Raw genomic sequence first — 22,423 nt, 5'->3', positions numbered from 1 at the left:
ACGCTCCTCCCACCCCCGCAGGGCCCGCCCCTCGCGTCAGCGGAAGTGTGCTCCGCCACGCTCCACCCCTCACCCTTCGCGCGGCCTCCCACTTCCGTTTCCGGTGCGGGCAGCGCGCGAGCGCGGTGGTGGGAGGCTACGACTAGCCGGTGAGTGCGGGTGAGGGGCCCAGACCTTTTGGCCTTTGGCGGGCGTCAGCCCAGTTTCCTCCTTCCCTCGGCCTCTACCCGGGATGCTGTGAGCCTCTGTGCTCGGCTCCGAGGGCTGCCCGCCCCGCACCCCTCCGGCCGCGCCCCTGCCCCCGCCGTGGGCCCGAACTCGCCACGTCCAACCCGGCCGCCTGCCACAGGTCCCGCCCTCTTGTCAAAAAACTTAGCCGGAACCCTCAGGCCCAGACCCGATCCCGAGCCCTGGCCAGACCCTCGAGCTTCGCCGTGGTCCGCAAGCCTTGCCCCTAAGCTCAGCCCCCCTCCTCCCGTCCGCCAGCTCCGCCTCCCTCAAGCTCTGCTCCGTTTGTTAGCTCCCCCACCCCCAATTCAGATTCCTTGAGGAATCTTATCCCGCTCTGGGCTCTCCTTTCAGCACTCTCCCAGGTTCCCCTCCCGCAAGCATCGTCTTCCATCCACGCCCTTCACCTGGCCTCGACCCCCACTTCCAAACCTCTTTTCTGTTCCTATGAAATTTTTCTCTTCTCCACCTGCTTTCATCTTCATCCTCCTGCGAGCTGTACCCACCCTCATGGATGGCCCCTGGTGGGAGCCATTTCAGGTCTTCCTTCTCTTCTGACGTACTGTCCCAGCTGCCCGGGTCTGCCTCCATACATGACTTGAAACACTCCCTCCTTACATTCCAAAACCCTTCATCCTTGATTCCAGCGCCTGAACCCAGAACACTCCTTTCCCAGGGTTGCTCACTCCAGAATCACCCGGGGAGAGGGGTTCAGAATGCCCGAGGTACTGGATCAGAGTTGCCAGGGATAAGCCTGAGCAGCTGGCACACAGCTCTGCAGCCTCACTTCCCCTCCCTGGAGCTGGTGTTTAGGATCAGCTCTGTCACCATCTTGTCAGCTGACTTCGATTCTGCTCATACGGTTTTTACAGACCATCTGACATTCTCTTCCCCTCATCCCCCAGGTTGAGGCCCCACGCTTGGCCTCACCACGATGTGGCACGAGGCTCGGAAGCATGAGCGGAAGCTTCGAGGCATGATGGTCGACTACAAGAAGAGGGCAGAGCGGCGGCGGGAGTACTATGAAAAGATCGTGAGTATCCAGCCTTTAATCTGGGCTGAGCGCTTCCTGGAGGGTGGATCCCTGGTCGTCCTGTCAGAAGGTAGGCTTGGAAGTAGGTCGAGACGGGAGCCCACTTTCCTCAGGAGAATATTCATTCATTTCTTGATCATAGTCATTGGTAAAAACAGGAGGCATTCCGTTTGTTACAGCATACCGTGTTGTTTGGTGTGGCTTCACAGTACAGAGCTGGTGTTAGCAGGAAGGAGGAAAGTCTTTGTAACACTCAGGGCAGTCTAGACATACGACTGGCCACCTCCAGAACGTTGTCTGTCTTGCTTATTGCCGTATTGGTAGTGCTCCAAAGAGCTCTGCCATTGAGGTTTGCTTGGCACACCAGTCCAAAGGAGTGCCATCATATTCATTAAGTGAATTCTGATCACTTTCTTTTCCCATTTGGTGCTTTGATACTATATTGCTTTTGGAGAGAAGACTATACTCCCATCTGTGACCTAAAAGGCCCTTGTGGTCTGGGCTCTACTGGCCTCTCAGTTTCATCCTTCAGTAGCTCCATTGGCCTTTTTCCCTGTCTCTGCTACCACAGGGCATTGTGCATATAATGCCTCTCCTTACCTACTTAACTCCTTGTCCTTGAGACCCCAGCTTGAAATGGCATCCGGGCACTAGGTTCTGTTCTTCTGTTAGATATGTGTATAGACACTCGCATTTTCCGCTGCATCACTGCCCCAGTCTCCTCCCTGGTCTCCTGGCTTACAGTCCTGTCCCCTCCCGTCTACCCCCTTCAGAGGGGTCCAGAGAGGTCTTTCTGAAGCACAAAGCTAACCCTGTCCCTCCATTGTTCAGAACTTCTCCATGGAATGATAGAAAGCCTAGGCCCCTCAAAGCAGCCTTCAAGTCCCATCATAGTCTGGCATTTGTCCCCTCCTACATGCCTGCAGTCAGCTTACCAAGAGGGCAGAGCTGGCATTCTAACCCAGACTCTCTGACCCTTGACCTCTCAGCTCTTTACCTGGGCTTTCTGTGGCAGACACAAGTTCAGAAAGGTGAAGCAACTTGTCCAGGGTAACCCAGCCAGGAGGCAAAATGCCAAAATAGTTAGGTCCTTAGAGTTTGGAGTCTGGACTCTGGGTTCAAATTCCAGCACTTCTACCTAAATACAGTGTAACCTTGGTGAGTGAGTGTCTCCCTGAGCCTGGTTTACTCTGCCTGTGAAATGATACATCATGTAGAGTCAGGTTTGGTTGTGATTAACAGAGACATAAAACATCAGCAGCTTAAACAAAATAGAAGTTTATTTCTTTTTCACATAAAAGCCCAGAGGTGGCCAGTTCTTCAGGGATTCTCTTCCCAGTGTTGTCTCAAGGTCTAAGAAGGCTGCTCAGGCTCTAACCATCATGTCTTCATCCAGCAGGGAAGAAGGGAGGAGAAAAGTGCAATAGGTGCTCATGCCAGTGGTTAAGAAAGTTTCTAGATGTTTATACGTAACACTCCTCTCATATCCCACTGGCCAGAAAGTAGTGCCCTTCTCACACACAGCTGGAAGGGAGGCCAGGAGGCATAGACTTTATTCTGTGTAGACTGTCAGATGTGTTAGAAGTCCTGTGACTATTGAAGGAGGGAAAGTGGATGTTGGTTGCCACATAATAGCCTGCTGCAAATCGTAGGGGACAATACACCTACACTTGTTGAAGGGCCATTGGAGTATCCAGTGAGATTGGGCACATAGACCGCTAAGTATAGGGGTGGCTGGCTCAGTAAATGCCAGCTCTTGTTGTTACTGAGAGTATTACCAGGTAGAGCTAGAATTTGCATCGGGTCAGTGCTGGTATAGAGGAAAGAAGGCTGAAATTGAGTCACTTGGAAAGCCTGGGCTTTCAGGCTCTTGGCCTTGTTGGCAGGGGGGCTCCCTCAGTTTTATTTTTGCCCTTGGGACAGTGGTGATGACCCACCCCTCTCACTGGGTGATGGGGAAGAGCTTCAAGAACAAGAACAAGTGTCTGGCGAGCTGTGTGGTGTAGGTCCGTACAAGCAGCCATTGTTCCCATACATGAACGTGACCTGCGTTCAGATGCAAGCTGCCAAGCTGTGGACAGTGGCTGGTGGCTGCTTTGTGGAGTGGGAGGGCTGCTCACACTGGTCAATCATCCTTCTGGGTGAGAGAAGAGGCTGTGCTGTCGTGGGGGCAGGTGCTGAAGAAGCCGAGGTAAACTGTGGCAGGCTGGATGGGTGTGTGTTGGTAGAGCTGGCTTTTAGGCTCCTATTTGTCCTTGGTGTCTGCTCTCTCCTTAGCTTACCTGGTCCTGTCATTGCTCCTATTTCTTCTTTAATCCGTGGTTTAGATAAAGAATCAGAATTCCCTGTTGATATGAAGTTGGGAAATGAACAGGTATCAGCTCAGATGTCTCCTCCAGGAAGCCCCAGGCTGACACCCCCTCAGCTGAGTCAGGCACCCCCTTACCTCCATCCAGCGCAGCTCACTCTAGGTCATCATCATGTGTGGGAAAGTCTGTCCCTGACTGCAAGCCATGAGGGCATGGCTGGGGCCCTAGCACACACTAGGTGTCTGCCTAACAGTTGAATGGATGAATGAAAGACTCCGTGAATACTTCTGACTCCTTCTGATCCTAGAGGCAGAATAGTACAGTGGTTAAGAATGGAGTTTGTATCTCGAAGAGGCATTTGTACATCCATGTTCACTGCAGCATTACGCACAATAAGCACAATGTGGCAACAGCCTAAATGTGCACTGATTATGAATGGTTAGAGGAAATGTCATCTGTACATACAGTGGGACATTACCCAGCCGTAAAAAGGAAAGAAATCCTATCACAGGCAACAGTGACGAACTATGAAGACATTATGCCTGGTGAAATAAGGCAGTCATAAAAAGAAAAATACTGCAGGATTCCATGTACATGAGGTATCTTACATACCTCTTAGAAATGGTTAAACTCTTAGAAATGGAAACTAGAATGGTGGCTGCTGGAGGAAGGGGAAAGGGGGAGTTGTTCGGTGGATACGGAGTTGCAGTTTTATAGGATGAAAAGGTTCTGGAGCTCCGTTGCACAAAAAGGTACCTGTGGTCACTGCTACTGCGCTGTGTACTCTGACGTGGGTGAGGTGATAGGTTTTGTATTACACACCTTTCATCATAAGTTTAAAAACTACTCTTAAAATGAGTGTAATTTTGGGATCAAGCCCACTTGGGTTCAAATCCTAATTCTGTTTATTAAGGGTATGATCTCAAGCATGTGGGCCTCACCCCTCCGAAACTCAGTTTCCTCACCTGGAACATGGTGGGTAAGAGAACCACCTTTCTCCCATGGTTGAGAAGTTCAAGTGAGAAAATGTAAAACAAAAAAAATTGTTCAGTGCCTGGCTTTTAGTACAGTTCATTGACTTTTCCAGCCTCTTCCACAGAGCCAGGCTCTGGACTCAGATTTGTACTCCCAGCGCAGTACTTTTTCCTTTCTGAGGAGCAAGCATAGCCAGTGGCTTCCAGGTGCCAGCCAGAGTCCATACTGCAGACTGTGCCCCATGAGTCTGGGCTGTGGGGACGGGGCACTCGGCCTGGAGCAGCCTCAGGAGTGTGAGGCTGTCTTGGCCAGGGGCTGTGCCGGGGCTGTGGGAGCTATGTGGCCTGAGACAAGGAATCAGGGGAGGCAGGGGAGGTGCAGGCTGTTGGTTTCCAGCTGCACCACCCCTGCTGGGCCCTGTGGGCTTAGGTGTGAGCCACAGGGATGGTAACAGCCTGGCGAGGTTGGGGTACAGAGTGGCCCAATATTAGCTGTGGCCATTGGCGGTATCCTGCTCTGCTCCTAGTGGGGGTTGGGGTGGGAGTTGGAGTCAAAGTGAGAAGTACAGGATTTGGGAGCTCCCTGCCAGTGGTGTTTTCCTGAAGGGGCTCACTCTCCTCTTCTGTCAGTGAGGCGTCATTCTCTCTCCTGGAGTCAGGGTTCCTGGGTGCCTGCTGTGGGCCAGGCCCTGCTCCAGGCACTGGGGACACAACTGAACAAAACAGAGAGCCCTGCCACCTGGACATTCTGTGCTGGTGGGAGGGACAGGTGACAAATGAATGTGATATGTACTGTCAGGTGGGGTTAAGGAGATGAGTAACTAAGGGGCTGCAGGGGAGCTACTTGGGGCTGCTGGAAGGAGATCTGACATGAGTGAGGGGCCGCCATGGCAAGCGCACTGCAGGCCGTGGGCAGAGCTGGAGCAGCGGGCCTGAGTGGGATGTGGTGGCTGGGGTACCTGCAGCAGGGCTGTGGGGAAGTCAGAGGGACTGGCCAGAGCAGAAGCCAGCATGGCAGCAAGCAGCTGCCGCTGCTGGATCTCCTCTTGTGACATGGAATCGTGGCCCCCATATGAAGGCTCAGGCCTGAGGGGCATAAACTCGGAACATTTTCATCTATCTTGGTACCTTTTTTGTTAACAGCTTTATTGAGGTACAGTTCTCATACTGTACAATTCAGTTTTCAGTGTTCACAGGGTTGTGTTTTCACAGTCTAATTCTAGAACATTTTCATGACCCCCAAAAGAAACCCTGTGCCTATTAACAATCACTCCCCCTGACCAACATCCCAGCTCTGGGAGGCTACCAGTCTGCTGTCTGTCTCTGTGGATTTGTCTGTTCTGAGCATTTTACATGAATGGACTCATATAACAGGTGGCCGTTTGTGTCTGGCTTCCCCCATTTAGTGTAATGTTTTCAGGGTTCATCCATGTAGCGTGTGTCACCATTTCATTCCTTATTGCCAAACAGTATTCCACTGTCTGGATGCCCCACGTGGTGTTTGTTGATCATCCATTAGTGAACATTTGGACTGTTGCCACCTTTTGGCTGTTGTGAATAGTGCTGCTGTGTACGTTTGTGTGCAAGTAATTTGAGTATTTTCAGTTCTTTCAAATGTGTGCCTTGGAGTGGATTGCTTGGGTCATATGGCAATTCGTTGTTTTAACTTTTTGAAGAACTTAATTTATCTGCGTTATTGTTGTTACTGTTGTCTGTCCTTTGGATTTTAGCCATCCTAGTGAATGTCAATTTGGTGTTTATGGTTCTGATTGTCTTTTGTTGATGAGTGATGACATTTATCATCCTTTCATATACATTCAATCACGGTGTCTTAGAGTCTGGTCCAGGCCAAAGTGCTCACACTTGGCTATGAATGAGTGGCCTGGGGGTGGGATGAAGATTTGGGGGATAATATTTTAGGGAGGAAGGTCTTGGTACTGTCTGTACAGAGGTTGGGCCAGAGCTCAGAGCCTCTTGCTGCAATGTTGAGAGGAAAACGTTCCCATTTCCAGATGTTTGGTGGGCCCTGTTAGTGTTGCCACCTCTGTTCAGGTTAGTTCACCTCTGAAATATGGCCAGCTTGATATCAGGTGGGCTCCCTGCTAAGCTTGGTTGGGAGTGGGGGCCGAGTTTGGAGCTCAGTTAGGTGGTAACCTCTCTCTGTCCATCCCTGCAGAAGAAGGACCCAGCACAGTTCCTGCAGGTGCATGGCCGAGCTTGCAAGGTACACCTGGATTCTGCAGTTGCTCTGGCCGCTGAGAGCCCTGTTAACATGTAAGACTGAGTTTGAGAGGCAGGGTAGTGTCTGTGATTCAGAGCTGGGGGTCAGAAGGGATTGGGGGTATGGATAGACCCTTGGGGACTCAGGCAGGGAGGGCTTGGCGTGCATAGGAATGTGACAGTCACCAGCTAAGGAGAGCGAGCAGGGGTTGGGATAGAGGCCCCCGGGTGCAGTGGAGGTGGAAGGACTTAGAGGGGGATGGGCAGGGGCCAGGGCTAGAGGCCCAGACACACAGGGGTAGGTTGCCAGAGGGGTTATTTCAGGGTGACTGTGGCTTTACCAGTGGCTTCTAGGGCCTGGGTCAAGTTCCCTGGTAATGTCTGGTTCTGAGAATAGGGCCCCCGGTTTCCCTGTTCAGGCCAGGAACCTGAGTGTGGATTTCAGGGGGTTTGTAGCATAGGAGACTGAGAGGTGAGGGCCATGGCATGGGGATCGTAGGAGGCCAAGGGCCAGGCTTCCACACTTGAGGTGGCAGGGAATAGGGGCTTTGTGTCCTGGGCAGTTGAGACCCTAAGCTCCTTGTTCCCCTACTCCCCATTTTAGGATGCCCTGGCAGGGGGACACCAACAACATGATTGACCGCTTCGATGTCCGTGCCCACCTGGACCACATCCCTGACTACACCCCACCACTGCTCACTACCATGTAAGCTGCCTCCCCAGGGGGTTGCCAGCTGGGAGTTGGACCCAGAGGTGCCTCTTCCTTCCCAAGCCCTTTCCTGCCTGTTGCCTTCCTGGAAATGAAGGAGGTGTGCAAGTGGGGAGCTCCCCTGCCCCCCAGTGTGAGCTAGGCCCCTCATCCCCACTTCTGCTGGATTGGGGTGGGGCCTACACTCTCCCTCTGGTCTCAAGACTTCGGCCTCCCCCAAAGCTCCCCAGAACAGGAGTCGGATGAGCGGAAATGCAACTACGAGCGCTACCGAGGCCTGGTGCAGAACGACTTTGCTGGCAGTGAGTGAGCTGTGGCGTGGCGTGGGTTTGCAGGGGTCCCTGGAGACTGGGCGACACAGACAAGTTTTAGAAGAGAAGTTTGTCCCGGGACCTCACTAAGGGGCCTTGGGTTTGCTCCCAGCTGTGTCACAGGCTCGCTCTGTCCATGTCCCTTTCCTGCCGGGACCTCCCTCTCTGACTTGTTATAGGATGTGGCTGCTGAGCTGGATGATTCTGCCAGCATTACTTCCACATCCTGTGCCCTCTGACTATGTGGTCTTTTTTCCTTTGGAATTTGGGGGGAAATAGCAGGAACACATTTTTTTTCCTCTATTTCCCCCTGCGTGCATGGGGTCAGAATGTCAGCTCTAAAGAGGAAATTTCTCCTTGTTTTAAATGAATATTCATAAGGCAGGAGTTTGAAAATTTGCCAAGCTTATACATGTCCAGTACTTTTCTTTAAGCCCTAACCATTGGCACCTCAAAAATGAGGAAATGGAGGATCAGAGACATTTTGATCCCACTCTGGGCTTTTCCAGGGAGGACTGGGCCCTGACAGACTGGGACTTTTTCTTTCAGTTAGCTCATTGCATGTGTACAACCCCCTGGTGAGGTGGGGGTGATACCCCACTTCACAGGCTCAGAGATTGAGGGGAACACTTGTGTCCACGGAGCTAGGATGGACAGCTCCGAATGTTAGGTCCCCCCCGCCCCAAGGACTTTGAGACTCCCCCTACAGGGTTTCCCTGTGGAGCTAAGGGGAGGACAGGCCATATAAGACTCCCTTAGCCTAGCGGGTCTTAGTCTCCTCCCTGGAGAAGGGTGATGGTGGTTTCTGCCCCACGGGGTGGTTGTGAGTATTCAGCGAGGGGTCCATAAAGCCCGAACACTGAGCCTGGCACAGTTGGTCCTCCCTGTGCATTTGCTGTTTCAGATTTCTTTGTTTTTAAGATATACTTTTTAGCATCTCTGAAATCAGAGATTGCCCAAATTTTAGCAGACAGCGAGGCCTTAGAATCAGGGAGATTCGTCACCATTGATAAGGTCATCGTGTTTGCCTTACCCCAAGACCACACAGGTCCTTCATGATGGAGCCGGGGTTTCCCTTAGTTCTGCTAACTTTGTGCGCTCTCATTCATTCATAGCCACAGTTTCTGAGCACCTGTGGTGTGTCAGGCACTATTCTGGGCTCGGGGGTCTGGGGCAGAGGGCAGTAGCCACATAATCACAAAAGCAGGTGGTGATTTTTTCAAACTGAGGTGGTGTTATGACAGATGGTACACTGTTCTCTGAGGTGCTTGATGGAAGCTGGGGTCAGTGAAGGGTGGCCAGGAGTTCTCTGGTGAGATGAGATAGGCTGCTGGACCCTGGGCCACGAGAACATCCCTGTCGGGGGAAGGAGGTGGGCACCTGGGGGAACAGAGGGTGGCTGGAGCAGGGAGAGCGAGCCAGCTCATGTGGGACAGGCCAGCAGGGCCCTCTCTGGGGCTTTGAAGACCATGCACAGGAACCAGGGTAGCTGCTGGAACAAGGTGGGGCCAGGCTGAGTCACCTCTAGGGTGATGCAGCCCATCTTCCTTGATTTACAGATAGGAAATCTGAGGCCCACCATGGGGAGGGGATGTGTCCAGGGGGTCCTACAGCTGGGATAGGTATCTCACTGCAGGGAAGATCAGGGAAGGTTCCAGTACATTACTAAGCTCCCTGAGTTGGGAATTGTGGGTGAACGAGAGCCCAGATGGCACCGAACCACACTTAATTTAAACTGAACCACAGAGAGGCACACAGTGAGGTGGCCCAGGGATCCAGGTGACGTCCAGCACTTGGGATAGGTTCATAGTTCTGAAGGTCCAGTCAAAGGTCTCCCTAGCAGTGGTGATCGTAGCAGTGCCCAAGCATCAAGCACGCACTCTGCCAGAGGTCCCGTTTTACAGAAAATGAAACTGAGGCACAGAACAGTTAAGTCCCTTGACCAGGGTGGTGTGGCAAGTCATGGTGTAGCCAGAGCCCTCCTGTGTCCTCACCACACACAGTTTATAATCTGAAAACTGTGCTTGGGTTGCACCCCTGTTTCCTATCCCCCAGTGTTCTTGTGTCCCCCACTGAATTCCCAGTGTCCCCAACCCACTCTGACCTGTGTGCCTCCTGCCTTGCACAGTCTCAGAGGAGCAGTGCCTGTACCAGATTTACATTGACGAGTTGTACGGAGGACTCCAGAGACCCAGTGAGGACGAGAAGAAGAAGTGAGTTGGGGTGTAGGGCATGAAGGGGTTGGGGGAGGCAGGAAGACTGTGAGCCCCACTAGGGCACAGGCTCATCAAACCTGTCCACATTGGTCTCCCCCACTGCCCCCGAGCTAGGCCAGTGTTCAGCACACAGTAGGTATCTACTTACTAAATGTTTAGAGGAGGAAGCAGCAGCTAGAGGGGAAGTGTTTGCTGAAAAACTTCTACATTGTGTTTCAGCTTGGGGAACTGTAGGATGTGCCGTTAGGAGAACAGCCCTGTGGTGAGACAGACCTGGGTTTGAGCCCTGCCTGTGAGGGCTTCCCTCTCAGCCTTGGTAGCTCCCTCTCTAGATGGGGCCAACAGGTGTCCCCTCTGCCTGGAGTTCCCAGGATGCAGGAGGTAGAGCTCGTCATGTGCCAGACTGCTTACAGTCAGCGGTGGCAGAAGAGGGTGCCTTCTCTAGGCAGCGCCCCTTGAGGAATGCCTGGGGGTGTTCAGGGCTTTACCGCATCAGGGAGCTCCCTAGCCCTAGCCATCATCTCAGAAGAGCGTCAGTCACGCAGCCTCGCTTCTCTGTTCTCCACCCCAGAAGCTGTGCTTGGTGCCCCTCTGCCTTCACACATGCTGTTCCCTGTGCCAGGGATGGCCACCCCCCCTCCTCCAGGGCTATCATCCTGGAGACTGCGCTCCTTCCCTCCTGCTGTTGAGGCTTCCCTCTGTGACCCTACACACTTGCTGCTCTCCACCATCTGAAGAGTTTCAAGGCCTTGACCAGATCTCCTTGATGACTCTGATCTTTACCCAGGACCCACCTTTCAGGATGAGACTAGCATTGGGAAGACCTCTGGGAATGCTGACTAAACTAATTCAGCAGCAGACAAGCATTAGGCCCCTGCTCTGTTCTGGGCAAAGCGGATCCATGATAACTCTGGGCCCTGCCCTGCAGGACCCAGCGTCTAATATGGGGAGGCAGACATGTGCCCAGACAGTAATGACCTGATGGGTGGGGCAGGGGAGCTCAGGGTGGTGCTTGAGCCTGCCTGGGGAAGGACTTCCTGGAGGCTGGACATTGGAGCTGGGGCCGGGAGGAAGAGGGTGGAGCAGCTGGGAAGTGGGCACGAGGCTGGTGTGATGGGGAGGTCAGTGCATGCCCTCAACACTGGGCCCTGGGCTGTGTCCTGCCTGTAGTCCTCCTCTTCCTGGGCACTGCCCTGACTCATTGGCTCCCTCCTCCCAGGCTGGCAGAGAAGAAGGCTTCCATTGGCTATACCTATGAAGATAGCACGGTGGCCGAGGTAGAGAAGGTGGCAGAGAAGCCGGAGGAGGAGGAGTCACCGGCTGAGGAGGAGAGCAACTCGGACGAAGATGAGGTCATCCCCGACATCGGTGGGGTCCCCTCTCTGCCCTCCCCCACCCCGCAGTCCCTGGGCATCGTTTTCGTGTCTCGTCCCTCACCCTCTGTGGGGCACCCTGTGCTTACAAGCCCCGTCTCCTGCCCTTGCTCCAGGGTACTCCAGCCTCCTGCCTTCCTCCCTGTCTCACTCATGTGCTCCTCTTTGCCCGGCCTCCGTATCTCTCTCTCATTTCCAGGGCACTGTTTTTATGATACTGTCCCCACCTGGGTTCTGGCTCCATTCTCTTCTACTTGGGTCAGCCTCTCTGTCTCCCTCCCCTTCCCTTTCTCTCTTCTCTGGCAAACAAGTGTCCAGCTGTAGAACCATCTCTCATCCCCTGCCCTGCTGTTCACTCTACCGCCTGAATACCCACTGATCAGCAAGCCTCCCCTCCTTGCCCCTCCCCACCTGCCCTCAGCCAGGCCCTCCTTACTCACATGTATGGAGGCTGTCTGTCCTCCTTTGCTTACTCATCATGCATGTAGCTCCTAAGCACCCTTGACCCCACACCCTTGCCTCTCACCACCTCGATCTTCAGCCTCTGTCCGTCCCCCCTTCACCACCCCTCCTCTCCATCCTGCTCTCCACACCCTTTTCTCTTCCATCCCGCTGCTTGCTCATCTGGCTCTCTTCTATCACCTTCCTGGCCCCTGACCAGGAAGCCTCTGTCGGAGCCCTGTGCCAGCCTGGGGATGCTGAGATGAGCTGACTCTTTCCCTCCCTGCAGATGCCTGCAGTCTGGTGGGCGCCCCACCCCCCTCTCACATGGCTTTGGCCCCTTACAGCCTTTCTCTTGGTGCAGACGTGGAGGTGGACGTGGACGAGCTGAACCAGGAGCAGGTGGCAGATCTCAACAAACAGGCCACGACCTATGGCATGGCTGACGGCGACTTTGTCAGGTGAGACCTGCTGGCCAATACTCTTATCCCTGCCAACTGCTTCCCTGTCCCCTGCTTCCCTGTCCCCAGGCACTTGTGTGCCTGGCCCAGCAGGCTCGTGAGCTTGTGGGGTGGGTACTTGTGACCCAGCTACAGCTGTGCAGAAGCTGAGGCTGCACCCAACTGTGGGCCCTGTGGCGATCTGACCCCCTGAAGCTCCCGGGGTTCCTGGGCCTGGTGGACAGCTCCCTCTAGTGGATTAGCGTCGTTCCCAGGATCATTCACTGGCAATTGCTGTGTTGAGTCTGCCCTTGGGCACATCTCGTGCCAATCACATAGAATGGTCCCAACAGGGCATTGAGTTGGAATATGAGTAATCCCAAGTCTGCACATGGCACCCTCTGCTCAGACCCTTCATGATTCCTACCTCTCTCAGCAGCAGCCAGTGTCCCCACCGTGGCTACAAGGTCCTACCTGCCTTGTCCTGTGCCCCACTGCCCGCACATTCCGCCTGCCCAGCCTCCATGGCCTCCTTACTCTTCAGATGCCTGAGGCCCCATCCGACCTCCGGGCCCCTCTGTGTGGTGTTGGCTCTGCTGGTGTCTGCACAGTTTACTGCCTGTGGTTTCTCCTCGTGGCACCTTCTCTGTGTGTCTTCCCTGACCTTCCTGTTGAAAGCTGCAGCAGCCTGTACCTGGCACTTCCTTTCCCCTCATCGGTTTATTTTCCCATCAAGGTTCCCACTGTCTGACATAGCTCGTGTTACATTACCTTGGTTCTTGTCTGTCTTTTCCCCAGAACGTAAGCCCTCGAGGGTGAGGATTTTTGTTTGTGTTCAGTACTGAATCCCCAATACCTAAGATAGCACCTGGCACACGGTATGTGCTCAGTAGTAGTGCCAAATGAATGAGAGACCCCAGATAGCATGGGGTTCCTCTCCTCCTGTGACAACTGCCTGTGGCCATCCCCTCCTCCTTGTGACCTTCATTCTCCTCCACAGGATGCTCCGGAAAGACAAGGAGGAGGCAGAGGCCATCAAACATGCCAAGGCCCTTGAGGAGGAGAAGGCCATGTACTCGGTGAGGGCTGGGCCAGGGCAGGGGGCGCTGGGAGTATGCCTTAGGAGGGTGCACTCCTCACCAACCTGGTACCTACCCTACTCCAGGGCCGTCGCTCGCGGCGCCAGCGAAGGGAGTTCCGGGAGAAGCGGCTAAGGGGCCGCAAGATAAGCCCACCCAGGTAGGTGGACTCTCCCTTGCCCCTGCCCTGCCAGCATCAGTGTTTCAGGGCTCTAGGGTACAGGAAGACTCCTGGGAGGTAGGCTTGCAGCTTTTGGAGAGAGTCTTACTAGTGGGGCAGTGGATGGGGAAGGTTTAGGGGTGGGAATGGCCTTGAGGGGCATGTGGACATACTGCCCTGCCAGCCACTCCCTTCAGCCTGCTGGACCTGGAGGAGCCAGGCCTCCTGGAAGCCGGTGTGGAGGTGGCCTGGGGTGGCTGAAGAGTTGAGGGCGGAGTCGAGGGGTCCTGGACTCCCACCCGGTTCTGCAGCTTGGCTGCTTTCTCATTGTCAGTGTTGGGGCAACTGCCTTCCTCTCTGGAGCTTCAGCTGCCTTTGGAAAAGGGACACGTCCTCTCAGGACAAGGGCCTGCGTGAGTGCCCACACCAAGGCCTTGGGCAGGTGGGGAGAGCCCAGCCTGGGTTGACGGCCTTGAAGGGAGCCTGCCTCAGCCTCATCCCATTCAAGCCCATGCCTCTTTCTGCCGTGTCTCTGTTCAGAGAGAGTAATAGAAGGTTGCTGTGCGGCTAACACAACCTGTTGTGGGTTCAGAGTTTGGATTTGGGTCTGGAAAATGGTCATTGAAGAGTTGTGCTGATCGTTGGTGTTGTCATGATCACTGTAGAGGTGCAGGACAGGGTAGTGAGTGAAAACGTGGACTCAGGGACACCTGGCCTGGGTGGAATCCCAGCTCCTTCATTTGAGATCTAACCCTGAGCACGTGACTTCACCTCTCTGGGCCTCAATTTCCTCAGCTGGGAAGTATGAATAATCACAGTACCCATGTCAGACAGTTGTTCCCAAGAGCACTGAGTTCAGTGTAGAGTGCTAATGCCCGGCACAAAATAGCCATCTAAGATGTGTTAGCTCTTCTGTCTGTAACCATCATCATCTGTAAGCCAGGACCCAATGAGCAGAACCAGGGACTTGGAATGGGAAGAGGGATGCCTCGAGTCTGGGGTCTGGGGGTCAAGTGTGATTGAGGCTGCTTGTTGCTGAGACTGGGATGGTTCTGGGGCCTTCTGAGGTGAGGCTGAGGTTCAGGCTTTGGACAGATCTGAGTCGGGACCTGCAGAGGGATCAAGACAGGGCCCGTAGCTTGACTGGAATCCCCCTTCTCGCTGTGCCTGGTGCCTGGCCTTGGGCACCTGGGTTGGGGGCCTGAGCACAGTTCCATGTCCACTCATACCCTAAGTCCCCTCTTGTCACACTCAATTCTTTCTTTTTTATTAATTGAAATATCATTGATATATAATCTTATTTTGGTTTCAGGTGTACAACACAGTGGTTCAACAATTATACACATTATTAAATCCTCGCCCCAACTAGTGTGGTTACTCCTGTCAGCATAGGAAGATGTTACAGAACCTTTGGCTATATTCTCAATGCTGCACTTCCATCTCTGTGATCAACTTACACTATTGAGATTGTTTGCCCCTCTATCCCCTCACCCTCCCCAACTCCTCCCCCATGGTAACCACTCACACCCTGTTCTCCTCTCCGCAGTTATGCCCGCCGAGACAGCCCCACCTATGACCCTTATAAGCGGTGAGTTCCCAGGGGCCGGGGGAGCTGCAGCCAGCAAACCACCTGTGGAGGGGCAGGGGTGGCAAGGATGGGGTGGGGGGCACCCCCACCGTGTTGACCGCCCTGAGATCACAAGACTGAGTGACATGTTTAGGGGGTCTTAGCACCTGGTGTCAGCTGTGGGTCCAAATCATTTTTCTGTTTTCTAGAATGTTAGGCTGAATTCCCAATTTTTTTTTCTTTAAATCTGAACCTTTAAAAAATTTTAAATTTAAACATAATGTAGTCTTGTGTTAGAAATGACCAAACATAGCAGGGAGGCATGACTAAGAAATCAAAAGTCTTTTTATCTTTAACGTGAAATCCCAGAAATAACCAGTAGGAATAACAGGCACGGAAGGTCTGGCCATGCGCACGGTTGTCTCCTGGATGCGGAGTGGTCAGGGCCGGGGCTTTGCAGGTGGACACCCCTCAGCTGACCCCAGTTCCCTCTTCAGGATGGGATGGGGGGGACCTGCCTTTGGGGGCTTTGGGGAGGACAAGTGCAATGAGGCCCATGTACACCTTGTGTGAGGTCTGACACAGCCGAGTGCTCAGTACCTGGTGATATCAGTAAGGGATATCGTACTTTAAATTACCAAATGAAACTGACTGCATTTCACATGTCAGTCCCTCTGATTTGACATACATAGCAAGGAGCTCTTTCTACATTTTAAGTATAGGTCTGTGCATCACTTTTAGCAAGCAGCCACATAAAATCAATTTCTTGTCTTTCTTAGTTATTTTAAAAAGTCTCTGTGGTCATGAATCGAATCCTTGTACAGTAGGGTGTCTTTCTGGCCATTGACTGGGTGTCTGGTGTTGCTTGGACCTTTCCGTCAGTTGTCTGGTGTTTGTTTCGTTGGTCGGCGGGCAGGCTCCAGGAGCCTGGTGTTTGAGCCCCCCGCCCCCTTCTCTGCAGGTCACCTTCCGAATCCAGCTCCGAGTCCCGCTCCCGCTCCCGCTCCCCGACCCCAGGCCATGAGGAGAAGATCACATTCATCACCAGCTTTGGGGGCAGTGATGAGGAGGCAGCTGCGGCTGCGGCTGCGGCAGCCGCATCAGGGGCCGCCACAGGGAAGCCCCCCGCAGCCCCCCAGCCTGGCGGCCCCGCACCGGGACGCAATACCAGCGCCCGGTCGGTAACGCTCATGCTGTCTGCCCTATGCCCCGGCCATCGTGGTGGGGGGGCCAGGGCAGTGGGGGGCCAAGGCCAAGGCCCATGCTGACTGGCCTCCGCCCCACCTGCAGCCGCCGCTCCTCCTCCTCCTCCTCCTCCTCTTCCGCCTCGAGGACCTCCAGCTCCCGTTCCAGCTCCCGCTCCAGCTCCCGCTCCCGCCGTGGTGGGGGCTACTACCGCTCTGGCCGCCATGTCCGCTCGCGCTCCCGGTCCTGGTCCCGTTCCCGGTCCCGCTCCCGCCGCTATTCACGGTCCCGCAGCTGTAGCCGTGGTCGGCGGCACTCAGGCGGGGGCTCCAGAGATGGTCGCCGCTACTCCCGCTCGCCAGCCCGGCGCGGCGGCTACGGACCACGGCGCAGAAGCAGGTGTGTGGAGGGTGGGACCTGTGGTGGCATGGGCCCCATGTCAGCTCAGGGAGGCAAGGCAGAGGCACCTGGCTTGCAGGAAGCTGTGCCAGCCCTGTGCAGGAGCTCCAAGTGTGGTGAGATGGGGTGGGCACAGCTGTCCTCTCAGGAACACAGTAGGGACAGGACACTGAGCTGCTCTTCTCCCAGGGAGTTTCCAGGCCCCACTGGCGAGGTGCATGGACACTCCATGGTGTCCTATGGTTTGCACTGGGGACCCGACCTTCAGGTCTGGTACACTGTGGGGAGGCATGCCCATGTGCATGCAAGTGGGTGGGGAGGGGGCTGGCAAAGTCAAGGCAGCCCTTTGCAGAGGACGTGGAGCTTGAGGCCAGTGCCTCAGATGAGTAAGAAATAGTGTGTAGGGACCAAAACATCCCTCTGGTCCTCTTCCCCCAGAGGTTCAGAGCAGCTTGTAGAAAAAACAATGTAACCTGGTGGATGAGAACTTGGATGGCAGAGCCACCTCCTGGTTGTAAATTCTGGCCCTGTTAGTGAGCTGTTGGGGCGTTGTGTTATGTCTGTAAGACAGAGGTAGTATCCCCTTGGTTGGCAGTCGTGTGAGTGCTCAGTACATGGCCTGGCACTTGGTAAATGCTGTTAGCTGTCATTAGCATTGTTAGCTGTGTTAGTGCTTCTTGGATCTCAGCAGCGGCTACCTACAGGGTTGGGCAGGTAAAATAGAGGGGCAGGTGGATCCTGGCAAATTGGGAGTGGACATCCCATCTGATGGGCTCAGTGGCTCCCCCAGTGTTGCCCAGTGTTCTGATTTCTCAAGAAGTTGAGCATCTGGATTTCTAAATGATGGTTCTTTTCTAAATATTGCCAGCAGGTCTGAATTTTTTAAAAACCCAAGACAGCCCCAACAGAATCAGTGTGTGGCCTAGATTTGGCTTCCAGGTCATTCCCTGTCTCCTAACCCAGGCAGTAACAGGAGAAAGGCAGAGGGAGAAAGGAGGGTCTGGGCACATGGAGAATGCCATGGGGGTGAGCCCTCAGAGCTCTGAGCAGAGAGGATGGACTGTGTCCTGTGGGTCTGCTGCGGGCTGGTGGGGACAGTGGACCAGGGGGTGGTCTCCACTGGTGTTGAGACCCTGGGCCCCCAGCAAGGCGAGATGGTAAGGGTGTAGGTGAGGTCATTCCTGGATGCCTGGAGCTGGACACTGTGTCAGGAGGGGAGCTGACCAGGTCCTGCCTTCCTGGGGAAGTGGGTGTCTGGTGATTGAGAAATGAAGAGCTGCTTTGGGGGCACTTGTACCCAGAAGGTGGTCTCTTGTTTAGAAACAGTGAGGCCAGGGAGCAGCTGGGCATTTCCAAGGGAAAGTGACAGGAGGGAGGTGGAGAGTCACCCAGACTGACTACAGGGCCTTATGGGAGGATGGTAAACTGGGAACCAGGAGCATGGCCGGGGCCCTGGAGCCTCACGCCCTGCCATGCCCCCAGGAGCCGCTCCCGCTCAGGGGACCGGCACCGACGGGGTGGCCGGGGCCCCAGGCACCACAGCAGCAGCCACAGCCGTAGCCGCAGCAGCTGGTCCCTCAGCCCTTCCCGCAGCCGCAGCCTGACACGGAGCCGCAGCCTCAGCCCCAGCCCCAGCCGCAGCCGCAGCCGTAGTCGCAGCCCATCCCACAGCCCCAGCCCTAGCCGCAGCCGCAGCCGCAGCCCAAGTCACTCACCGTCGCCCCCACGGGAGAAGCTGGCCAGGCCGGCAGCGTCCCCCGCCGTGGGCGAGAAGCTGAAAAAGTGAGCAGGGGCCAGGCTTGGGGAGGAGGATTTTGGCCAGAGGCCCACTGCCCTTCCCTGGGAGGCCTGAGGGCCCAAGACCCTTACCTGGGCAGGTGGATCTGAGGGGTCCACAGCTGAGAGTGTCACAGTCACACCTGGCCACAGATGAGGGCCTGCGAGGGGGACGTGATCCCTCCGGACAGCCTGAGGGCCATCATGAGGCTGCTCAGTGGGGTCAAGGTGGCAGCTGCCCTTTCCTCCTCCCAGGACTGAACCTGCTGCTGGTAAAGAGACAGGAGCTGCCAAAGTCAGTAAGAATTTGGAACTCGCCCGTCTAACTCCCGCCAGCAGCAGTGCCCGAGAGCTGGGCCCGGTGGGCCTGCAGGGGGGCCCGGGTGGGCCAGGAGATCCAGCCCTGGGGGTTAAGGGGGACTGGGGGTGCTCTGCCCCTATGAGATCCACGTCCCTCCCTGCCTCACTGTCCACTGGGGCTCCAAGTGTCTTGGACCTCCTGGACCCTGTGGTGGGTGTCTGCAGCCTGCCCCTCCTGCCCACGTTCCCCCACAAGTCCCAGGCTCTTGGATGAGGTGGGTTGTGGGAGCTCCGGGACACCCACCCCCTCTCCCACCTCTTCTCCCCCTTCCCCAGCCCAAGTTGACCCCGCAGGAGAAGCTGAAGCTGAGGATGCAGAAGGCACTGAACAGGCAGTGTATGTCCCTGCAGTGTGTCCCCACCTTCCTAGCCGCTCTTTCCTCCAGCCTAGCCTTGGGGAGGAGTGGGTGGGCACGCTTCCCTACTGCGCCACGCCAAGGGTCACGGCAGTCTGCTGGGCTCCTCTGGGCTCAGCTTCCATCTCAAGCACCCCTTAGCCACTGTTTTCCTCCCTCTGCACAGTCAAGGCGGATAAGAAGGCAGCTCAGGAGAAGATGATCCAGCAGGAGCATGAGCGCCAGGTAAGGGGGGGAGCCAGGGGGCGACCCGTGCCCCGTGCCCCGGACCCTGCCTCACAGCCATCTCTGCCACAGGAGCGTGAAGATGAGCTTCGAGCCATGGCCCGCAAGATCCGCATGAAGTAAGACTGCCCCCTCTGCCTGTGTGGGGGCAAAGCCGCCTGCTTCTGGGCTGCCCACTTCCCCATGCTGCTCTTAGCTGGAGCCCTGCTCCCTGCTGAGCCGTCCAGCCTGGTGAAAGTCAGAGCCCTTGCCTGGCAGGTTCCATCCTGCATCCCCTGCTTACTCCAGCCACTGCAGCCTGTGCTGTTCTCGCAGCCCGGCAGGCTCCTTCCCAGACACCCACCCGGCCTCTGCCTCGCTTCACTGGGTGGTGAGGTTCCCCAACCATCCTGTCCAGGGTACCCATTAATCCTCTGTTCCATTCTCCAACCCTGCTCTTTTCTTCAGAGCACTAACCCTCCCCTGGTGTGCACTGTGTTTTATTTCTTCGCTTACTGTTGGTGTCTCCTGAGACCTGGGGTCTGGCTGCTGGGCTCCGCTGTGTGCTCAGCCCCTGGAACACTGAGGTGGTGCTCTGTAAATGTTTGGGGAATGGCTTAACTCCAGCCAGCCACATGGTAGGCTCTGACCCAGTGCTAGGAGACAGGGCTTCTCTCCTCTCTCCTACTTCTCTTCTCATTTCAATTTCACTGCACAGTTGAGTAGCTCAGAGCCTGGGTCAGACAGATGCGGGGTCCAGGCCCAGCTCTGCTTCACTCCAACTGGCCCTGGGGAGGCTGCTGGCCTTCATGGAGCCTCACTTCATACTCTGAAGCGAGGATTGTCCTTGGTGCTGACCTCACAGGGTAGCTGGGGCATTGGTGCCTGCAAGGCCTCAGCCTCTTCTGCCCATGGGTAGAACTACTGGTGTCCAAAGTGCTTGGTATTTGGCAAGGAGGGGAGTCAGTCAGTGGCTGGGCTGTGTCACCTGTCACTTGTTTCTGGTTCCACCTTCTACTTGCTGTGTTTTTTGGACAAGCAACTTAATCTCTCAGAGCCAGAATCCTTCCTCTTCCTCTTGGAGACAGATACAGTAGCGCATCCCCCTCCTTGGGATCCTGCTCTAAGGCTGCTAGCGTAGTGCCTGGCATGTGGGAAAGCTTAATACGGGATACCTGCACTGTGGTGGCTGTGAGTTGTCGTTTATTACACACCTGTGATGTGTTGGGCTTCCAAGGATGCCACGTGCTTCCATCAGGAGGTGGAGGAACAGTGCCCAGCTGAGCCCAGGGACTCAGGGGTGTGGTCAGATGTGGTTCTGATCCTGTCTCTGCTACCCCGCAGCTGTGGGCCTTAACCTTGTCTGAGCCTCAGTTTGTCATCTCCTAAATGGGGATGGAATAGTTGTTGCTCATCACAGGCTCACTCAGAGGATTCATTGAGATTGGGGCCAGGCATGGAGAAGGTGCCCGATAAATGTAGCCCTTGGGGTTACAAATCCGTCATTCTGACAAAGGCCAATGAAGCACTTAGCATGTATGTCCCCGTGCTCTGAGCCTGCCCCCAGGGTGACAGAAAGTGAGCTCTCTCCTGTCTGTGTGTGCGCACGTGTGTTGTGTGTGTGTGTGTCTCTGTCTGTCTTCCAGAGCAGGGCTGACTGGGGTTCATACCTGGCTTTGCCCTGGCCAGTGTCCTCCCTGAGCTCCATGTCCTCCTTATTTCCAAGCGAGGATGTAGTGCTACCTCCCTGTACCCCCAAGTTCGCTCTTCCACGTGGACTAGGATGTTGGAAGCACCTGCCTGGGACAGCAGGCCCCGGGGTTCATGGTTCTTGGGCAGGCTCACCCCTCTCCTGGGTTCCTCCCCTTCCCCCTGCAGGGAGCGGGAACGCCGAGAGAAGGAGAGAGAGGAATGGGAGCGGCAGTACAGCCGACAGAGCCGCTCGCCCTCCCCCCGTTACAGTGAGTGCCCCCCTTGGGCAGGAGAGCCACCTGGGCTGGAAGCTCCAGGGCATTAAAACAGGGACCTCAAGGCCCAGTCACAAAACCCACGGTTACATTTTCACACTAGCCTGTGTCTCCATAAGTAACAAATTAAGACACGTATACATGGTATGATTGCTTCAGTCACATGGGAATACAGGACTTAGAAGCCCTGCTTGTGCCCAGCACTGCTGTGGGGCAGACTGGCTGGAAGTGCTGGAAGTCCAGCCCTGGGGCCTGCTCCTAGGCCCTGGCATTTGCCTTAACACCCACTCTTCTTTCTTTTCAGGTCGAGAATACAGCTCTTCACGAAGGTAAGCAAGCCAGCCCAGCATCCTGACCAGGTGGTCCCCACCCTGTGTGCCTGGTCTTGCGGGGCTGGCTGGGAACATCCTGCCTCTACAGCAGACTGACCCCTCGCCATAGCCCCAGTGGTCCCCAAGTGCATTGGTGCATGTGTCCACGTGAGCACAGTGCAGCTCCCGGTTTCCAGCCCAGCACTCATGGGCCACCTCCCTTCTCTCTCTCCAGGCGCTCACGGTCCAGGTCGCGAAGCCCCCATTACCGACATTAGGCAGAGGCCTGGGGGGCATGGTTGGGTGAGGGCTCTGGCTGTGATGCTGCTGGTTTTATCACCGATGAATGAAATAAAATGACTCGTTATTTAATTCCCTTCACTGGTCTCACTGTCCCGTCTGTGTGGCTGGTGCAGGGCTCCCAAACCCCAGGCCCACCAGCTAGTGGCTGGGGAGGAGCTTGCTGGGTTCTAGGTTGGGGTCAGTGCTGCCTGTGTGGGAAGACACACCCAAATCTCTTAAGCAGCAGCTCCTTCCTTGTTAATCAGAACCGCGCCTGCTGCCGCTCTGGGAGGGCAGGGGCACTGCTGTGGGAAAGGGCCCTGCACCCAGCACAGAGGAGGGCCAGGACTTTGCTCAGGGGCCCCTGGTGACAGGTCCAGGCTTCTCCCCGCTCTCACCTCGGCCCCTGCCCTGGCCTCGCCCACACCAGGAACCGGGAGCACAGCTTTCTGTGCCAGTCCTGTTGTGCCCCGGGCACTGGGGGCCGGCCTTTCCCCTCACCCCCTCGTTCCAAACCGGTCTG

The 22,423-nt window shown here is 55.5% G+C and overlaps 1 protein-coding gene across 4 annotated transcripts; it reads left to right on the top strand.

Moving 5' to 3' along the window:
- Window positions 1-20: 20 nt before the first annotated feature.
- CLASRP (CLK4 associating serine/arginine rich protein) lies at window positions 21-21,999 on the top strand. 4 transcript variants are annotated; one of them, XM_017650363.3, is made up of 21 exons: window positions 21-149; window positions 1,134-1,261; window positions 6,721-6,818; window positions 7,369-7,470; window positions 7,696-7,775; window positions 9,913-9,997; window positions 11,220-11,368; window positions 12,179-12,275; window positions 13,255-13,333; window positions 13,420-13,493; window positions 15,040-15,081; window positions 16,022-16,237; window positions 16,351-16,644; window positions 18,127-18,426; window positions 18,676-18,715; window positions 19,057-19,117; window positions 19,303-19,361; window positions 19,434-19,480; window positions 21,219-21,301; window positions 21,612-21,636; window positions 21,854-21,999. In XM_017650363.3, exons 2-21 carry the CDS (start codon window positions 1,163-1,165, stop codon window positions 21,894-21,896), a joined length of 2,073 nt encoding a protein of 690 aa, XP_017505852.3. In that variant the 5' UTR covers window positions 21-149; window positions 1,134-1,162; the 3' UTR covers window positions 21,897-21,999. The 4 variants fall into 4 exon arrangements, 2 of the variants coding, with proteins under 2 accessions (XP_017505852.3, XP_017505853.3); XM_017650364.3 differs by having other exon boundaries at window positions 131-149; window positions 6,721-6,768; XR_001851659.3 differs by lacking the exon at window positions 21,854-21,999 and having other exon boundaries at window positions 18,676-18,719; window positions 21,612-21,637.
- Window positions 22,000-22,423: the final 424 nt, after the last annotated feature.

The sequence above is a fragment of the Manis javanica genome, chromosome 17, assembly GCF_040802235.1.
Source record: "Manis javanica isolate MJ-LG chromosome 17, MJ_LKY, whole genome shotgun sequence".
In the NCBI taxonomy this organism is placed as follows: domain Eukaryota; kingdom Metazoa; phylum Chordata; class Mammalia; order Pholidota; family Manidae; genus Manis; species Manis javanica.
The sequence above is the reverse complement of the archived record's forward strand: the minus strand, read 5'-3'. Positions and strand labels throughout refer to the sequence as shown.

Coding starts and splice junctions, on each gene's coding strand:
- CLASRP (XM_017650363.3), top strand. CDS start 1,163: ATGTGGCACGAGGCTCGGAAGCATGAGCGGAAGCTTCGAGGCATGATG. Junction 11,369..12,178: donor TGAGGTCATCCCCGACATCG/GTGGGGTCCCCT, acceptor CTCTTGGTGCAG/ACGTGGAGGTGGACGTGGAC. Junction 21,637..21,853: donor GAATACAGCTCTTCACGAAG/GTAAGCAAGCCA, acceptor CTCTCTCTCCAG/GCGCTCACGGTCCAGGTCGC.